At 52.3% G+C, this 17,972-nt stretch overlaps 1 protein-coding gene across 1 annotated transcript in view; it reads left to right on the forward strand.

Moving 5' to 3' along the window:
• The window catches only part of LOC135242642 (chromodomain-helicase-DNA-binding protein 9-like), an 81,773-nt gene that overhangs the window by 728 nt on the left and 63,073 nt on the right, over window positions 1–17,972 (forward strand). Inside the window, exon 2 of the mRNA XM_064313796.1 lies at window positions 4,389–6,115. Coding sequence (XP_064169866.1) covers window positions 4,556–6,115 — 1,560 coding nt within the window. The 5' untranslated portion in view covers window positions 4,389–4,555. The remainder of the gene's footprint in view (window positions 1–4,388; window positions 6,116–17,972) is intronic.

The raw sequence follows: 17,972 nt of genomic DNA on the forward strand, positions 1-17,972 counted from the left end.
GAAGCCCTAGGGTGCAAGACCTCGGTCATAGTACTTCGCATCCTAATGGACCGCTGGCAGTCTGCGTTTAGAAGTGGTGTATCAAATTCCCTGGGGCAGCTAAGGCCGGTGTGACCCAGCTTCCGAGCTAGCTTGCGAACCTGCATATCTATCCGACCAGCTGGCAGATGATTGGTCCTGATTGTTGGCTAGCTAGCTAACTAGCTAGCTAGCTAGCGACATGTCGCTAATCCCATTTCTGGGGATCTGTTATATTGGCACAAGAAAAATTCCTTCGTTTTTTCCGTTACAGTTATGAGAGATAAGAACGAGTGACGTTAAAATTGTTGACGCCTATTTAATTTGTCGGACGAGGGGGAAATAACAAGTGTAATACGGAGATATGACACTCGGTCTGGATAGTGCAGACCCAGGATAAACAAAGAAACAACCGAATGTTAAGGTAAAATAGCTAAAGTAGTAAGTAAATGCGTAACTACCAACATATGAAAGAATACAAAACTAGCACCGAACAAGAAAGTTGATCTATTTCAATTGTTAATTTGTATCGACCTGTTGCTTGTTGCGTGGATTCTTTTTACCATCGAATTGTAGCTACATTTTTCTTCAGAACAGGAAATGTTACCAGTAACTACTATGACGTGCTGGAACAAACAAGATCACATAAAACCAAAACGTGTCCGCTGCTAAGGTTAGGTGATCCGTATGGCTACTCTGTAACCCTTTCTCTCTGTCATTTGTGTTGTTGACAGCTCACTAGCCTGATGGATTTTAGACCCCACACATAGGGAATTGGTAGTTGCTACAATTACTGCCCCTTACCACCGAATACCGGATGTGTTCTTTCTGTTTTTTTGTTTTTTTTAGATGCCATAAACATGTGATTATGTTAAATACAATAGTTTTAGACATTTCTGACCTATGCTTCTTCGTGAAAAGCGTTTTGACTGTTGACATACTGCTGCACGTTGAAAAGGCCCAGGTCACTTCTTATAATGGCGTTATGAAGTTACATGCGACAAGTGATTCCCTGGTTACATTTATTTTGGTTTACAGAGTCGTTGTAACTAATATTGTGAGAGCCACGGGATCATAGAGCACTTTATTAACAATTTTTAATTCTAACATTTTAAATTTCCTCACGTGCTGTGTTCATGTGACACCAGCATTTAACATATTTTATTGTTGAATACATGGTTTTCAAATTGTTAGTGCCTGTCCTCTTCATATGTTCACAGCTTAAAATTAGCTGACAATTTTTGATGTGCTTCGATGTGTTTCTGCAATTTCTTGTTTCCGCTTACAATCTGAATTGACAATGTTTAATTTCACACATGCCTGCATTTTAAGCATAGCTATTCAAAATGCTCAGTATGCTTTTAGTATTTTCTAACATGTTCATACAAGGCATTTGGTTAAAAAACACAATTATCTGATAAATTTGCTCATTAATTTAGAAATGACATTGCTCTTTGTGTGTGTGTGTGTGTGTGTGTGTGTGTGGTTAAGGAACACAGTGCTGTGCAGAAGTAGCTGTGTCTTAAGTCTCAATTTACGACAAGGGAGGATCGCATTTGGCAAAGGTTTTACTCGGCAATTAAATGTTACAGTCGGGGCAGTTGGGACCCCGCGTTTCACAACGTTTCGTGGTGATCTGTTTATCCTGTGCGGGCTCCAGTTCGCTTCCTGCGCCTGTGGTAATCCGTCGTGAGGTCGGCGCCCATTAATCCCGGGGGCAGGTCTGTTTTGAAGTCGACGGGATTGAGCGACACCTGTGGCGGTTCAGCGTACTGTTGAATTGCCGCGCCATCCAGAGACTCTGAAGCCTCGTCGAGAGTGCGGTTGCATCGTTTTTGAGTCTCGTCCAGTTCCAGCGGGTTTAGTCGCTCACTGAAATGCCAGGCTACCCTAGTGACGCCAACTTTTAAAACCGAATTAGAAAGCGACAATCCCAATCGGTTATCCAGGCCACTTTTGAAAATGAAAACCTGTCCCACGCCTCTCTTTGGGGTGAAATTAAGCAGTGCCTGTATGCAAGAAATATGAAAATTAGCCATGAAATGCAAAATCAGGATATCCTTTCTTGCATTTCAGGAGTTTTGAGTTTCCCTGAGATAACTGCCAAGATGGTAGATTTGAAGTTCCTACAGCATGGGTACCTGAATGATTGTAAGAAAGATTATGATTATTATCATAGGTGTTTCTGAGTAGAGTAAATCAAGCATTTTCCATGTTAACTACTTAAATATAATACGTTGTATTATCAGCTAAAGGTTCTCCTCTCCACAATATCATCTACACAAATACAAAGCACATATTTTGTGGCAAGTTTTCGTACTGATGCAAAACACGTCTTAGTGGAAGTGATATGTCTGGTTTGTTCACCTTCATGTACACTGCGGTTGGCTTTTGAGTGGGGACGCGACCGTTCAGGTGAACAAAATACCCAAAGCGTTTGATTTTTCTACGCCACGGTTAGGTTTGCACGGGTGTGGTTTGGTTTATTTCAGTTCACTTGCTTCAGATATCCTCTCATGTCGAGCAATGCTTTGAAATAGGCACTCACAACTTTTTAAAATTTCTTATTTAGAAGTTTGTTTTTTTTTTGGCCGTTGCTATTTGATGTCGTAGGCTTAAACACTGAAAATAAGGAATACAGAGATGCATTAATTTGCGCTGCTTTCGTTTAAATCCAGCAGAACTATTTGCACAGGTGAAGCTGTGGATGAGTGCTGAGAGGTGAAAATTTTAAAAAGTAGTACTTTACCTGTTGACATAACGTCGGTTGCAACAGGGTTCTTTTTCATTTTGGTACCGTAAAATACTGCATATATATTTCAAGTGGGAAAAACTGTCATTCTTTTTAAGAATTGTCAATCTTTAATCTGACTATCACGTTTATAAACGTGTTCTTGTGTGAATAAATCTAAATAAGTGTATTCTTTCCTGTCTTGTTTACGTAGTCTAATGCAGGTATGTTCCGGAAGCAGGGCTGATGAAGTGTTAAGTTTGTGTGTGTCACACAGAGTTCTGCACCGTTGGCTGGACTGTAGTGCTGGGAGGAGGTGGCGTTGACTCAGAGTTTTTGGATAGCACCCAGGGGAAGCCTGCTAAGTCACTGCACTTTAGTCCTCTGAGCATGCGTCCGGCTGCAGGCCGCGCTAGAGTGTCCCCCATCGGCTGCCAGAATTTTTGGAGACATTGCACGGTGTCTGAAGCCAAAAAAATAAAGTAAAACCCAGACACAATAGAAAGAGATTCGGGGGGTGGGGGGGGGGGGGGGGGTGGTGCTAAAGAGTGATTGGACTAATAAAAATCTTCAATGTTTGGCATTTGGCTCCTGTGTGTGGAGGAGTGTGTCATAGCCATGCCTGTATAAATGTGTACACGGCACCGTGCGTCCTATAATGGAGGAATGTAGCGTCTGCCGGCGGTGTTGACGGCAGGTTTTGGCGTGTCGAACCCGGGGACGCCGCGGGTAAGGCAGGGTACGGCTGAGGTGCAGCGGGCGGGAATAGGCGGGTAATTAATGTGGCAGGAGCCCGGCTGCGACCAGACAGCTCCCGTCTGTCCTCGTCAGGTGTGTTCAGCGCCACGCTGTGTGTGTGTGTGTGTGTGTAGGGGGAGTGCTGTCATCCAGTCTCCCACACGGGAGCGGGGTGGGGTGGGGTGGGGCGGGGGGGGGGGCGTTAAGGTGCCGTTTGACACTGCACACCTAATTCCTTTAGGAAGAGGAATCTCGCCGCAGTGTTCCCTGCCGTTCACCAGACCTCACCTGCCATTCCTGCGGGATTGCAGTTACTCGGGGGGGTAATTGCTGGTGCCAGGTGCATTCCCCCCCGTCCCCCCCCCCCCGTTGTCTTCGGCTGAGCTGCGTGTATAAGGAGCGAAGACGCGATGGAGATGAATTTGTGATGTGTGAATCGCATCGTGTGGAATTGTCTGCTGGAAAAAATGGTGGAGGGACATTTCGTTTTGTATGCTAAGGTCTGCTTTTAAATTGTGTAAACATTACCATAAAGTAGTTTTTTTCGGTTAATTTACAGATTACATGTACATGTTTGAGAAGTTCTGTTTTTTTTTTTGGGTTTTCATGAGCTTTTTTTGGAAAATAAAAAGTGAAAATAAATTATGAGTTTTGTTTAAGAAGTTGTTCTGTCCCAGAAAAGTAACTTTTATTTGTGTGTAGGAAACTCGAACCAGGGAAATAAACATTCAGCATAATTACAGAAACTGATGTATTCCTCCTATCCTCTTGAGTTTTATCAATTTTTTTTGTTTGCTATATCAAAATTTGAGTCAACATCCAGCCTTGAGGTTTTTCACAATCTTACTGACTTTGAATTCTCTCCTTCTCTCCCTCTCCCTCTCCCTCTCCTACCATACAGGAACTGTTTGTAACGAACTGGAGAGCTGTCTTCTCAGCTTCCCTTAATGGATGACTCGTGGTTCTGTGTCCTGTGAACCTTTCAGCCACAGAACAGCGAGAAGCCAGCAGGAGTCCGGCGTGGGGGGGGGATCTGGGAAGGTCTTTTTTTTTGCGTGAGCTTGCGCAATGACTGACCCCATGATGGACTTCTTCGACGACCCCAACTTGTTTGGGGGCGGGCTGGAGGCGCTCTCGGACGAGAGCTTCGCCTCGGGCCCCGTGTCCCTGGTGGACGAGCTGAACCTGAGCGTGGAGTTCGAGCCCCTGCAGGTGGAGCCCCTGGGCATGGCGAAACACCCCGGCCTGGGCCCCGCCACCTCCCAGCAGGGCCTGACCTTCGAGCAGCAGATCAGCCATTTCGAGGCCATGAAGGCCCCTCATCCAATCGGACAGCCTTTCCCCGCCTCCGAGGGCGGGGCCGTCGGCGGCGGCGGAGGCGTGCTGTCCCAGCATGCCCAGTTCCACAGCTCCCCTGCCCAGCAGGCGCCCCAATCCAACGGGCTCTTCCCCGACAGCAGCCCCATGTGGGGCAACCAGGACCAGAACGGCAATTCCTTTCACCAGCTGCCGCCGCCGCAGCAGCCCGGTCAGCACCATCAGCACCTTAACCAGCACCACCACCGGCCCCACCACCTGCAGCAGCAGCAGCCCCCGCCGCACGTGGGCCCCCAGCCCCAGGCCCTGCACCCGCACAGCAAGGCCTTTCCGGAGCACCACGAGTTTGACTTTTACCAGGGAAGCCTGGCCCCCAAGCAGCAGCTCCAGCAGCAGCAGCGGCAGCCCAGCCCCCACGGCCTGCCCCGTTCCCTGCCGCTGACCGCTGGCGGGAGCCGCAATGGCAGCCCTTTCCACCAAGGGGGAGCCGCTAACGCCATGGCCCAGCCCCCCAAGGCCTATCTGGACGCCCACAGCCACAGCGCCTCCTTTCCGGGTGGCTCCCAGCAGCAGCAGGGCCGGATGCTGAGCTGTCAGGGGGCTCAGAAGTTCCCCGGTCCCGCGGAGGACGTGACCGTTTTGCCGTTTTCCCGCTCGCCGGCGCTGTCCTCCTGCTCCGTCACCTCCGGCGCCGCCTACCCTCCGCCCCAGTACTCCTTCCCGGGACAGCCGGCGATGGGCACCGGCGACCCCCGAACTCCGGCCCCGGCGCCCCCCGGTCCCGCCAAGGCCTCCGCCCTGCACGCGCCCACCATGCCGGACTTCTCGGGGGCGGGCGACGCCTTCTCGCTGCTCCCCGCGTTGGGCCAGCCGCAGGAGCAGCAGGGGCCCGGGAGCCAGGCGGGGAAGTGCCCGTTCCAGGCCCTGCACCACCCCAGGCCAGCTCAGGGAACCTACAGCAGCCCCGCCATCTTCTCCCCGGACATGGGCTGCTACTCCGGAGCCGTGAGCCAGCACCCCTCCGCCCAGCAGGGCGTCTGCCAGACGGCCGCCGCGCCGCCGGTAACCGCCGGCAACGGCTACCCGGCCCTGGACGAGAACCTCCTGCAGCAAGTGGGAGGTCACGGCGGGGCGTTTGGGGAGCTGGAGGCCCCCGACCTCCTGGGGGACGACCTGCTGCCTCAGCTGGAGGCCGCCCTGAGCCAGGGGACCCCCCTGGAGCACCGGGACGACTCCAACTGCTCCTGGGCCAACGGCAACCAGGACGAGGACGAGGACAGCTCCTTCTCTGTGACCTACGAGGCGCAGCAGGTGCGTTTGGGGGCGACCGTGTCCGCGTGAGCAGAAACGCCGGTTTCAGTTTCACGCAGTCCTGTACGTGGTATTTGTGCCGGAGAGAAAAGGTTCGGTGACGCTGTTAAGCGGGTCTTTTTTCTTTCGTTGAGTTGAAAGGCCGGTGAGAGTTGGGCTCCTGGGCGGCGTGTCGGTGCCTAATGGGAGTCAGACTCGGCCGAGTGGAGAGAGTCGTGTGGTGACGCAGAGCCTTGTGGTGACGCAGGGCCTTGTGCTGTATCTCGGAGCAGAGGCCGGCCACCTGTGTAATGTTTAACCGGCAGCGATAGGGCCGTGCAGACGTGTCGCTGCGTAGCTGCGATCGCTGCGCCGCGCGGCTCTCTGCTAAATGATAATGATTCGGTCCAGCTGCCCCGGCTCCAGGCAGCACACACGGGCTAATTAAGAGTGGCAGCGGTGTCTTCGGGACTTATCGTAAGCACGCTTAACGCTATAATGAGATGTGGGTCAGTGCAGGCTGGAGCCCACGTCTCCATCCACTTCTGCTGTGAGACCGCGGAGTTGGTGTGTGTGTGTGTGTGCGTGCGTGCATGCATGTGTGCGCGTGTGCATGCGCGTGTGTGTGTGTGTGTGTGCATGCACAATTGTGTGTGTGCGTGTGCGCACAAGTGTGTGTGTGTGTGTGTGTGTGTGCATGCACAAGTGTGTGTGCGTGCATGTGTGCGTGCATGCGTGTGTGTGCGTGTGAGTGTGTGTGTGTGTCTGTGGTGCGTGCGCGTGTGTGTGTGTGTGTGCAGTGTGTTTGTGTGTGTGTGTGTGTGTGTGTGCGTGCGTGTGTGCATGCGTGTGTGTGCGTGTGAGTGTGTTTGTGTGTGAGTGTGAGTGTGAGTGTGTTTGTGTGTGAGTGTGTGAGTGTGAGTGTGAGTGTGAGTGTGTGTGTGTGTGCGTGTGAGTGTGTGAGTGTGTGTGTGTGTGTGTGTGTGCGTGCGTGCGTGTGTGCAGTGCTGCTGCTGTGTCTTCTCTCAGAGCCTCACAGGGTGCGCTGAGCTCAGAGGTGAAGCTGGGTCTGTACAGGGTCTACAGCAGAGAGGCAGTTTCATGCCGGCTTGGGCCAGTCACACAGCCGTTATGTTGCCTGGAGACGGCGAGTCAACATCCACTACAGAGATCTTCGTTCCTGGTCCTGGCGGGCTGCAGGGTCTGCTGGTTTCTGTAGTTACTCAGCACTTGATTGGTCAATTAAAGCAGTCGCAGTTAACTCACCTCACCTGGTCTCTTGGGTCTGAATCCGTCGCTGGTATTGAGGCGAAAGCGAAAACCAGCGGACCCTGCGGCCCCCCAGGGCCAGGAATGAAGAGCACTGATCCCTGCTGGAGGGGGAGTGGAAGGGGGGGCTTCCGGGGCTGCAGCTAGCCCCTCAGATCTCAGAAAGGCAGAAACTCTTGAGGACCTTTGGTCAGAGCTGCCTGCAGCAGGGACAAAGCTGAGGGCCAGTTTGTGCTTATCAAAGCGAGGCTTTGGAAAGAGCAGGTCATTCATCTTTCCCACTCGCATCAGACATCTGCTCCATTGTCAGAGCCGGCCAGTGTGCTGCTCCTGGGCCAACTGTACTGGGCCAGGGCCTGAGTGCTTAGGCCTGCTGCACTGCTCAGTACACTGCTCACTCTACTGTTTACTCCTCACTGCTCACTACACTGCTCACTCTACTGTTTACTCCTCACTGCTCACTACACTGCTCACTCTACTGTTTACTCCTCACTGCTCACTGCACTGCTCACTCTACTGTTTACTCCTCACTGCTCACTACACTGCTCACTCTACTGTTCACTCCTCACGCCACTCACTGCTCACTCTACTGTTACTCCCACTGCTCACTACACTGCTCACTCTACTGTTTACTCCTCACTGCTCACTACACTGCTCACTCTACTGTTCACTCCTCACCGCTCACTACACTGCTCACTCTACTGTTTACTCCTCACCGCTCACTACACTGCTCACTCTACTGTTTACTCCTCACTGCTCACTACACTGCTCACTCTACTGTTTACTCCTCACTGCTCACTACACTGCTCACTCTACTGTTTACTCCTCACTGCTCACTACACTGCTCACTCTACTGTTTACTCCTCACTGCTCACTACACTGCTCACTCTACTGTTCACTCCTCACCGCTCACTACACTGCTCACTCTACTGTTTACTCCTCACTGCTCACTACACTGCTCACTCTACTGTTATCCTCACTGCTCACTACACTGCTCACTCTACTGTTTACTCCTCACGCTCACGTACACTGTTCACTCTACTGTTTACTCCTCACGCTCACTACACTGTTCACTCTACCGCTCACTCCTCACTGCTCACTACACTGCTCACTCTACTGTTTACTCCTCACCGCTCAGTACACTGTTCACTCTACTGTTTACTCCTCACCGCTCACTACACTGTTCACTCTACCGCTCACTCCACTGTTCACTCCACCACTCACTCACTCGCCCACTGTCATCACCGAAATCTGTGCTTGTTCTGGCGAATAGCGTTTTAAATGGTGGAACATGCTGTGGCCCCGTGTGACCCTGTGGGAGCTGTAGTATTGGTAGATGAGGAGATGGATTGTGCAGTGACAGCCTGTGGACAGCCGTGTTGGACTCGTACAGATGCATAAATTCACAGATGCACTAAATTGCATGAAAAACGTCAATGGGAAAGTGTACAAGACTCATTTTTAGTTAAGGGAATTGAGAAATGGAAAGTGAGTGTTGTTGTACTTGGAGCGATGCCTATCTCAGATTGGGTGGGACAGGCATTGCAACCAAAACATTGACAAGATATTGACAAATGTAGTTTCCTTTTGGCCAGTAGTTTGTTGGAACTGAATGTTCTTTCTGGAAAGTTACCTAACTCCTGTTCTGTATTTTTCCCATCCTTGCACATATTTGGCTGGCCTGCTGGTATACTACCCAGTGCGGCAGTAGGGTGCAGAATTCTGTGTTAGCCTATAGGCACACACCAAAGGTAGGCTACACCTGGCTTTGTCTCCAGGTGTACCCTACACCTAGAACAAGTTCAGACTGTCAACTCCTATGTGTTTTGGCGTTGTTTGCAGTTAGCTTTTTAGCAACTTAGCGAGGGAATATATATATTGAGTGTGTGTGTGTGCGCAAATGCTTAGCAGCTTATTAGTGTAATGATTAATAGTGCATGAAATGTTGAAACCTTGAATGCCAAAATCTGTTATTTCAGAACTGCTCAATGTGATGTGCTGTAGTAATTTTTGAGACCCCTTTCCATTTAAAACATCTATACCTCGAGCTGCATGTGAGCCCTCTCCTTTTAAATTTGACTCAACCGGAGTTCATGAGCTTATTTTAATGACCGTTGTGTGCATCTAGCCTGATGTGTTTTACAAAAATGGTTCCATCATGACAGCACTGTAAAGCGTGGTTATTATATGGGCACTGTCCACCTGACGTGGTGTGCACTTGGTATTGAGCGTTTCCACATCCTCATATATTCTGTTTCCCTTTTTGTGTATGTTTGGTCGAGCGGGACAGTGTAGCCTGCGCTAGGGGCGTTAGCTATCAAAGAAGACGGTCAGAAACGCGCTCAGGCCCTGTGGGGTAGTTGAAACGTACACCAATCACACGGGCCTCACTCGTTTGATTATCAGAGCTCATAGCTTGTTCTCTTTACTGAGCTGTGGGTCAGAGGGCCCACCTGACCGCGTGCGGCTTGATCAGGAATGATTGACAGCCGCCAGGGAGGGAGAGCTTCGTTCGGTAGGCTGTTCCCGGCCTACGCGCGCAGCGCCCTCTCCTGGTCAGTCGGGCGCGCGCGGTCTGCCTGCCCGTCATTTGCAGCGCTGTGAAATGGCGGTGGGCGGCGGGCCTCACAGAGGGGCCTACAGGCTGGGCCGTGACCTCCCACACAAACCGAGGAACGCTGCTGCTGCAGGGCGGTGTTCGGCGTTCCTGACAACGGAATAAAAGTACAGATCAAATTAGGAAAAAGTTTTATTTTAATCAGTGAACCGGGGCACAGCGGTATTTATTTATGTGTTCAGTTGAATGACGGTATGAAAGTGAGGGGCCCAGCCGTCAGCTGTGCCTCGTGGCGGGCTGAGTCTCTCAGCGTTGCTTCAGAGGCCGAGAGAGAGCTTGAGTGACAGCCGGAAGCCTCTGGTTTGGCAACTGTGGCCCGGATAGAAGTGGGACAGAGTCTTCTGCGTGTAGACGGGGTGATGTAATGAGCTGACGGCCAGCCTAATAATAGTCCGGCGCTCCTAAGAAAGGCCGCAGCCTTAGCCGCGGCCATCGGAAGCTAATCCAAAAAGTTTTTTAAAAAAAAGGGACCACATTAGAAAATAAATAAAAAAGCTTGTGCGTTTGATTTATTAGGAAAGTGTTCCACGCTTCAGAGGACGGGAAAGTTCCTGTAGGGGGGGCGGAAAGGCTTTGTGTTCCTGTGCTGGAACCCCCCCCCCCCCTCCCTGTGTGGGGTTATTAATATTCGGTGGATCCCCGTTCCCCCCCGGGTGTGGAGCGGGAGTGTGGGCTGGTGTGAGAACATGGCTGGGAGCCCCGGCCGCTTCGCTGGCTTTGTCACTTCCTGACTCGGCTGGAGGAAAGAAAAAAAAAGAAAGAAAGGGGTTTATGTAACTGTGAGCCAGGGCGGAGCAGCCGGCCGGACCGAAACCCGACACCGCATCACTCACAGGAGGGGGCGGGGCCTCCCGCTGCTGGGAACCTTCCCTCCGCCCGGCTCTGATAGGCTGCCTGCGGCTCCCTCTCCCAGCTGCTCTGTGCACTGACGGGAGGACGGGGGGGGGGCGGAGGGTGGGGGTCAGAGGTGAACAGGAAGCAGACTTTGTGTAAAACTGGCAGGCAGTAATGGCATTGGGAGGGAAGGCGGGCGGGGGGGGGCGTGTGGAATAGAGGAAGTGGGAAGTTGTTCTTGGATTCAGACCGAAGAGCATGCGGGATCCCGGCCAGCCCAGACTGCACAGTAGGTCTGTTAAATACCCCTTTTCCCTTTTCCCTTTCCCCTCTCGCGTTTCTGCCGTAGCGTACGGGTGGATCGCTGCGCCCTGCCGTCGCCGTCCGGTCGCGGCCGTGCCGATGGAATGCTGGGCTCGTGGGCGGAGACGGAACGCGAGCTCCCCCCCCACCCCCCCCCCCCCTCCCAGAAACGCCGCCTTTTAACCCCTCGCCGGCCAGACGGGGCGCCGCAGCCGGCTAGCTTAGCACCGGGGCTCGTCTCCGGGGAGACGCGGGAGGAGCGAGCCACTCCTCAGCTCGACAGGCCGCCCCGGCTGTCTGTCTGCGCTGTCTGCGCTGTCTGCGCTGTCTGCGCTGTCTGCGCTGTCTGCTCTGTCTGCGCTGTCTGCGCTGTCTGCTCTGTCTGCGCTCTCTGCGCTGTGCGCTTCCTCTCTTTCATACCCTTAAAAGAACATATTAAACGCTTCCTCCGCGCTTGAGGAGCGGAAGGTTCTGCTTTATCGTACTTAAAGCCGAAGTGCGCTGTTTTGGTAGCGTCTGCGCTCGCCGCATGGCGACAGCGGCTCAGCTCGTCAGTCATTGGTCGCTGGGGAGGCGAGCGTTTAGAGCAGGAACAGGTTCCGCAGGTAGCGCGCAGACACTGCGCAGTGGCCGCCGCGTCGCTCACGGTCGCAGGTACGTTTTTAAAAACTCCGCTTCGCCGCGTTTTCAGGCGTTAGCCGGGACGCGGTCCCGCGGTGGAACTGCGGTAAGGAATGCGGAGAGGGTAAAGTGCAGCCTCCGGTTCGCCTCGGCACGCCAGGAATGAAACTCCGCGTCTCTGACGAGGCTGACCACGTGAGGCCTGTCTCCAGAAGAGTGTTTTCACTGCTTTTCTCCAGGCATGCAGTAGAAGCTAGCCTAGCGCCCAGCGCTACCCTTTTATTATTCTCCTTTTTCACGTTTTTATGTGAGCATTGTGTGCAGAGCTACGCAGAATGGGTTAACACACGCTTAAGGTGTCTGTTGTGTGGAAAATATTTTGAGTCCGCTACTTCTTAAACTTCTGATTTGTGGTTTGTTATACATCACAAAGTTGTAGAATTATTGTTTTTTATATTAAAATAATAAATCTGGAGGTTGCCAGCTATAGCATTGCTGAATGTATTGTGGTCTTTACCTTAACATTGTAGCGTTTCTGCAGTTCTCAGTGTGCATTTGAATTATAAGAAGTCAAATGCATCATTGTTTTGAAAGAGTGGCGCACCGGTGAAGTATCTCAGTCCTGAAAAACAGCACGGCGGTTGGTCATTTCGCTGTTGTCTCCCTGTCAACGCCGTTGCCAAGTAACCACGGCGTGCGAGCAACTGCAGTGTCATGATCAGATTAATTGTTTGTTGTACCAGAATTGTCAACAAACAGATTATTGGGCTAAACTTCGAGTAACCCGTCAATCTGTCGGTCTGCGTCACCGCTAGTCTCGTGGAACAATGTAACCTTAAACTGAGAAAGTCGACTGCGTTTGTACATCCCCCGAATGACGTTCTGTTAGTCCGTGGGGCCTGCCTGGCTAGGTCAGCGGGCGCTTGCTCTGATTGGATGAGTAAATGCTTTACTTTGGCTGCAGTACCCAGATCGGCTAGCTTGCAGTCTGGAGCGACCGGTGGCTGTCAGTTGGCCTAATGCCGTGCGTATTTGGAGGGTAAACCCGCGCTGCCCGTAGCAGACCTGAGCCCAGGTGTGTCTGCGCTTTTCGGCACGGACGCCACCCTGTGGGAGATGGGGATTGTAGTTCTTCTCTGCGGTGCGAGCAGTCAGGTTTAAAGTATGGGAAATGAAAGCGTAGTTTCGGTTTGAGGTGCTGTTACCCCTCGGTAACGCATGGGCTGTTGACGCGTATCTTACAGGCCTAATTGCGAGCGTGTGAAGGGGTGCTCTGTCTCTTTCCGTATCTGGGGTGATAAAGAGGTTCTGAAGCGTTTGCACCCTTTGAACAGACGAGCGATGCGCTCGCTGTCGTTTTTATAGAAGCCGAGTATGAATCACGGCCAGCCCGAGCGCTCCCCTGCGACCCGTCTCCACAGTCCCACAATGCTCAGCTGTGCTCCCTCTACTCCAGAGTCCCCCCCCACAGGTACTGTCTCTTGGCGGGGTGGGGTGGAAATTAAGGATAAATGGATGGGGTTAAGGGGCCCTGACACCTCGCTGTGTGCCCCCCCCCCCCCCAAAGAGGAGCTTTAATAATACAGGAGGAGTGAGTGAGTGGGAGAGGGCACCTCGCTGGAACCCGGGGCCGATGGCAGCAGTGGTCCTCCTGGGCTGGCCCGTGCTCCTCCTCTTCCTCCTCCTCCTCCTCCCCCTCCCCCCGCCACCCTTTGGCAGGACAAACAGGATGCTGCCGCTCCTGCACGGTTGTCCTGCACGTCGGGGCCAGCAGTAAACAGGTTCTGTCCCGCCTCTGTTCCTGTGCTGTCACCAGCCTGCACACGCTCCCCCCCCCCCCCCCCCCGAATTTAACCCTCCCATCTGAGAGAATCATCTCCCAGCGCTGGTCTGAATCCAAACCGCCCGTCTGAGAGAATCACCCCCCCCCCCTCCCGTTGGTCTGAATCCAACCCGCCCGTCACGCTGACAGGCAGATGGACTGGGACGGCGATCGTGACTGATAGCAGGAGCTGTCCTTTAAATAGAGGCACGCTCTGGCTCCTCTGTGCCAGCTCCTAAATCTGCCTGATTTACGGTGGCGGGGAAGAGGCTCCGCCCCGCTACTCCCAGAGACGTCTTTACGCTCTGACTCAGGCCCGCCGCCAGGAGGGAGAAACGGGACAGAGGAAAGCCTCTTCTCAAGCTTTCGGCCCCCTTCTCCCCCGCCCTCCCCCCCACTGCTCCCTGTCCCGATAGTACAGACCTGGGATCTGTGACATCAGAGCCCCCCCCCCCCCACCCCCTCCTCCAGGGGTGGGACTGGGCTAATCCCCCACAGTTCCATAATGTGCTGAAGAGCACAGTGCACTAAGGCCACCCTGTCCCGGGTCAGCTCCACCCGAAACCCTGGGTACTCCCCCGCCACCTGCCCGCGGTGCGCCATCCCGCTCACAGAGCCACACTGGGGGGGGCTCCAGTCCCAGGGAGGAGGGTCACTGTTACCCCCTTCAGAGAAGTACAGTGTTTGCAGTCAGCATCTAGCTGTGTAAACGTGTCGTCTGTAAGCTGTGCTAGTCACCCTGGATACGGGCATGTGCCATGCAGTCATTAGGGCAGATGGTGACTTTCTCCTCTCCTAAGGGTACTGACAGGTACAACAAGGGCAGCTAATGCTCAGCTGTCCCCTCTGACACAGCTCTGCAGTGCTGGGGCGTGCTCCATTACACACATGCGTCTGGTCAGTGGTGGGGGTACTGCATCATATTAATGGTATTATTTATAGTAATCATTGCACTATTAATCCAGTGTGGTTTTATCAGACATATCGGACTTTTCCTGCTAAATTTAGCCTGCTGTGCTTTGACTAAGTTAGTTTGCCCCGTTGCTGGCCGTTTTTCCACTGGCCGGTTGTATGATTCAGCTGAATCTGGACTTTCTCTGAGATGCTGTTCATTTGAAATGAGTTAACGTGGGTTGGGCTGATTCGCCTATTTTGGGTTTTCTGATGATTGCCTCTGAAAGTGCAGTGTGTGTGTGTGTGTGTGCGTGCGTGCGTGCGTGCGTGCGTGCGTGCGTGCGTGCGTGCGTGCGTGCGTGCGTGCGTGCGTGCGTGTGTGAGTGAGGCTGTGCGTGTGTGGTGTGAGAGTGGAGCTTTTCAGAGGACGCTGTTTTTGAAAGAGCCAAGCCCTTTTTGGGCTGACTTGGCCCAGGTGCTCCGGTGGAGACTTTTTGATTGCGGGATTTGAATCAGTGTGTCAGTCATCATCTCACTCCCCTCCTCCCCCTCTCCCTCTCTCTCCCCTCCTCCCTCCTCTCTCTTTCCCTCTTTCTCTCCCTCTCTCTTTCCCTCTCTCTCCCCTCCTCCCTCCTCCCCCCCCCCCCCTCTCTCTCTCTCTCTCTCTCTCTCTCTCCCTCTCTCTCTCTCCCTCCCCCTCTCCCTCTCTCTCTCTCTCTCTCTGAAGTTGATTGCGGGTGGCAGTGTTTGTGCTGGCCGCAGTCTGACCCCAGTCTGTTGCTTAGCGCAGGCCGAGGCGAGGCCTAGCAGGCCTCCAGCTCTCTCACTCCGCTTCCGTGTCACTGTAACCCCGTCAGAAACCCAGATAGCGCAGGACGCCTGATTTAATTAAAGGAATAAGTGAATTAATTGGATTACAAAAGGAAGCATGATATGCTCTCTATTTTAATCCTCAGTCACTGGGAGCTATTTAAAGGTGGGTTCAGGGCCAGCAGTCTGATGATGGCTAATGATGGCTAATGATGTGAAATGCTAACCGCTGCATTCAAAAAGAAAAAGAATTAACACGCCAGGCTCTTCTGGACTAGAAACCCGGTTGCTGTCAACATTCATTAGCTGCTTTGGCATCATCTTAGAATTTTATTTTATTTTCATTTTTTTTTGTCTTCAGTTTGTGTGTGTATATGTGTGGGTGTGTATATATTTATGTGTGTATATAGTGTATCTATAATGTATGCATCTCAATGTTTACAGGGTATACAGTAGGCTATATATGGTTTTGAAACCATTTTGTCCTTTGCTAACATGAGCAGAAGTGTTTATCCATAAAACCTATGGAGGCTGAATTTCCTCAGCCTAATAAATGCAAAATTATGCAAGTAAATGGAAATAACATTCAGAATAGTATTTAACAGTAGTTAACGAGCTTCTAATTGCTGTCTTGGGGACAAGTGTTTTGGAGGTGTGGAAGGGTGCTCTGAACACAGTTCTGCCTCGTTCTCTGTTGGGTCCTGTAAATAAATGAAACCGTGAACATTTCCTGTTTCCTGTGACACTGTGTGTGTGCGCATTCAGGGAACTTGCATTTGCGGTTGCATTTAGAATGGGCGTCCTTGCCCACATGCCTACGTGCTATGTGCCTGTGGAGGGTTTACTGCACACCAGAAACTTTACTACTTTACCCCTTATACTGTTGAAGTGCTGAAGGTGAATGGTTGCAGTGGGTTTAATGCAGGGCTGGTGCCGCCTTTACGCTTTCCCAAACCCCTTTCAGGGGTACTGCCACAAACGGTACATAAATGTTGTGTTTATGAAACCCAGGAGACCTATATGGATCCTGAGCAGATCTGTTCTAAAGCTCAACTCTTTGCCCTTTTCAATTAGAAAATCAGGTGCAGTGGGGCTCGAATACTAACAAGTTGAGGAGCACACTGCTGCATCCCAATGTGTGGATGTGCTCTTACGTTATTTTTCCCGTTTGCATACATCTATTTTCTGGAGTAAACGCAGAGCCCTGTGCATCATGATCTTTAAATGGGAGCAGTGTGGAGCCCTGTGCATCATGCTCTTTAAATGGGAGCAGTGTGGAGCCCTGTGCATCATGATCTTTAAATGGGAGCAGCTCAGAGCCCTGTGCAGCATGCTCTTTAAATGGGAGCAGCTCAGAGCCCTGTGCAGCATGCTCTTTAAATGGACCTGCAGCACAGAGCCCTGTGCATCATGATCTTTAAATGGGAGCAGCTCGGAGCCCTGTGCACCATGCTCTTTAAATGGGAGCAGCTCAGAGCCCTGTGCAGCATGCTCTTTAAATGGGAGCAGCTCAGAGCCCTGTGCACCATGCTCTTTAAATGAGCAACACAGAGCCCTGTGCATCATGCTCTTTAAATGGGAGCAGCTCAGAGCCCTGTGCACCATGCTCTGTAAATGAGAGCAGCTCAGAGCCCTGTGCACCATGCTCTGTAAATGGGAGCAGCTCAGAGCCCTGTGCACCATGCTCTTTAAATGAGCAACACAGAGCCCTGTGCAGCATGCTCTTTAAATGGACCTGCAGCACAGAGCCCTGTGCACCATGCTCTTTAAATGGGAGCAGCTCAGAGCCCTGTGCATCATGCTCTTTAAATGGGAGCAGCTCAGAGCTCTGTGCACCATGCTCTTTAAATGGGAGCAGCACAGAGCCCTGTGCATCATGCTCTTTAAATGAGAGCAGCTCTGAGCCCTGTGCACCATGCTCTTTAAATGGGAGCAGCTCAGAGCCCTGTGCAGCATGCTCTTTAAATGGACCTGCAGCTCAGAGCCCTGTGCACCATGCTCTTTAAATGGGAGCAGCACAGAGTGATGATGTGTGGTTCTGGGCTGGCATACAGAGACGGTTCCTCGTACCATCCCTGGTGACCGTACCAGCAGGACTGCTTAACGGGGATGGTTCATCATACCGTGCCGGTTCACCCAGCCAGCAGGGGTGGTATACAGAGAGGGTTCATCATACCGTGCCGGTTCACCCAGCCAGCAGGGGTGGTATACAGAGAGGGTTCATCATACCGTGCCGGTTCACCCAGCCAGCAGGGGTGGCATACAGAGATGGTTCCTCGTATCGTGCCAGTCGACCGCACCCACCGAGCTGGTACACAGAGATGGTTCTTTGTACCGTGCCAGTTGACCACGCCTGCAGAGCTGGTATAGAGATACAGTGCCTCGTACCGTGCCATTTTACCGTGCTGGCAGGGCTGGTGTACAGATATGGTTCCTTGTACCGTGCCAGCTGACCAAGGTACAGATATGGTTCCTTGTACCGTGCCAGCTGACCAAGGTACAGATCTGGTTCCACGTACCGTGCCAGTTGACCACGCCTGCAGAGCTGGTATAGAGATACAGTGCCTCGTACCGTGCCATTTTACCGTGCTGGCAGGGCTGGTGTACAGATATGGTTCCTTGTACCGTGCCAGCTGACCAAGGTACAGATATGGTTCCTTGTACCGTGCCAGCTGACCAAGGTACAGATCTGGTTCCACGTACCGTGC

Source organism: Anguilla rostrata, chromosome 16 (genome assembly GCF_018555375.3).
Source record: "Anguilla rostrata isolate EN2019 chromosome 16, ASM1855537v3, whole genome shotgun sequence".
Taxonomy (NCBI): Eukaryota; Metazoa; Chordata; class Actinopteri; order Anguilliformes; family Anguillidae; genus Anguilla; species Anguilla rostrata.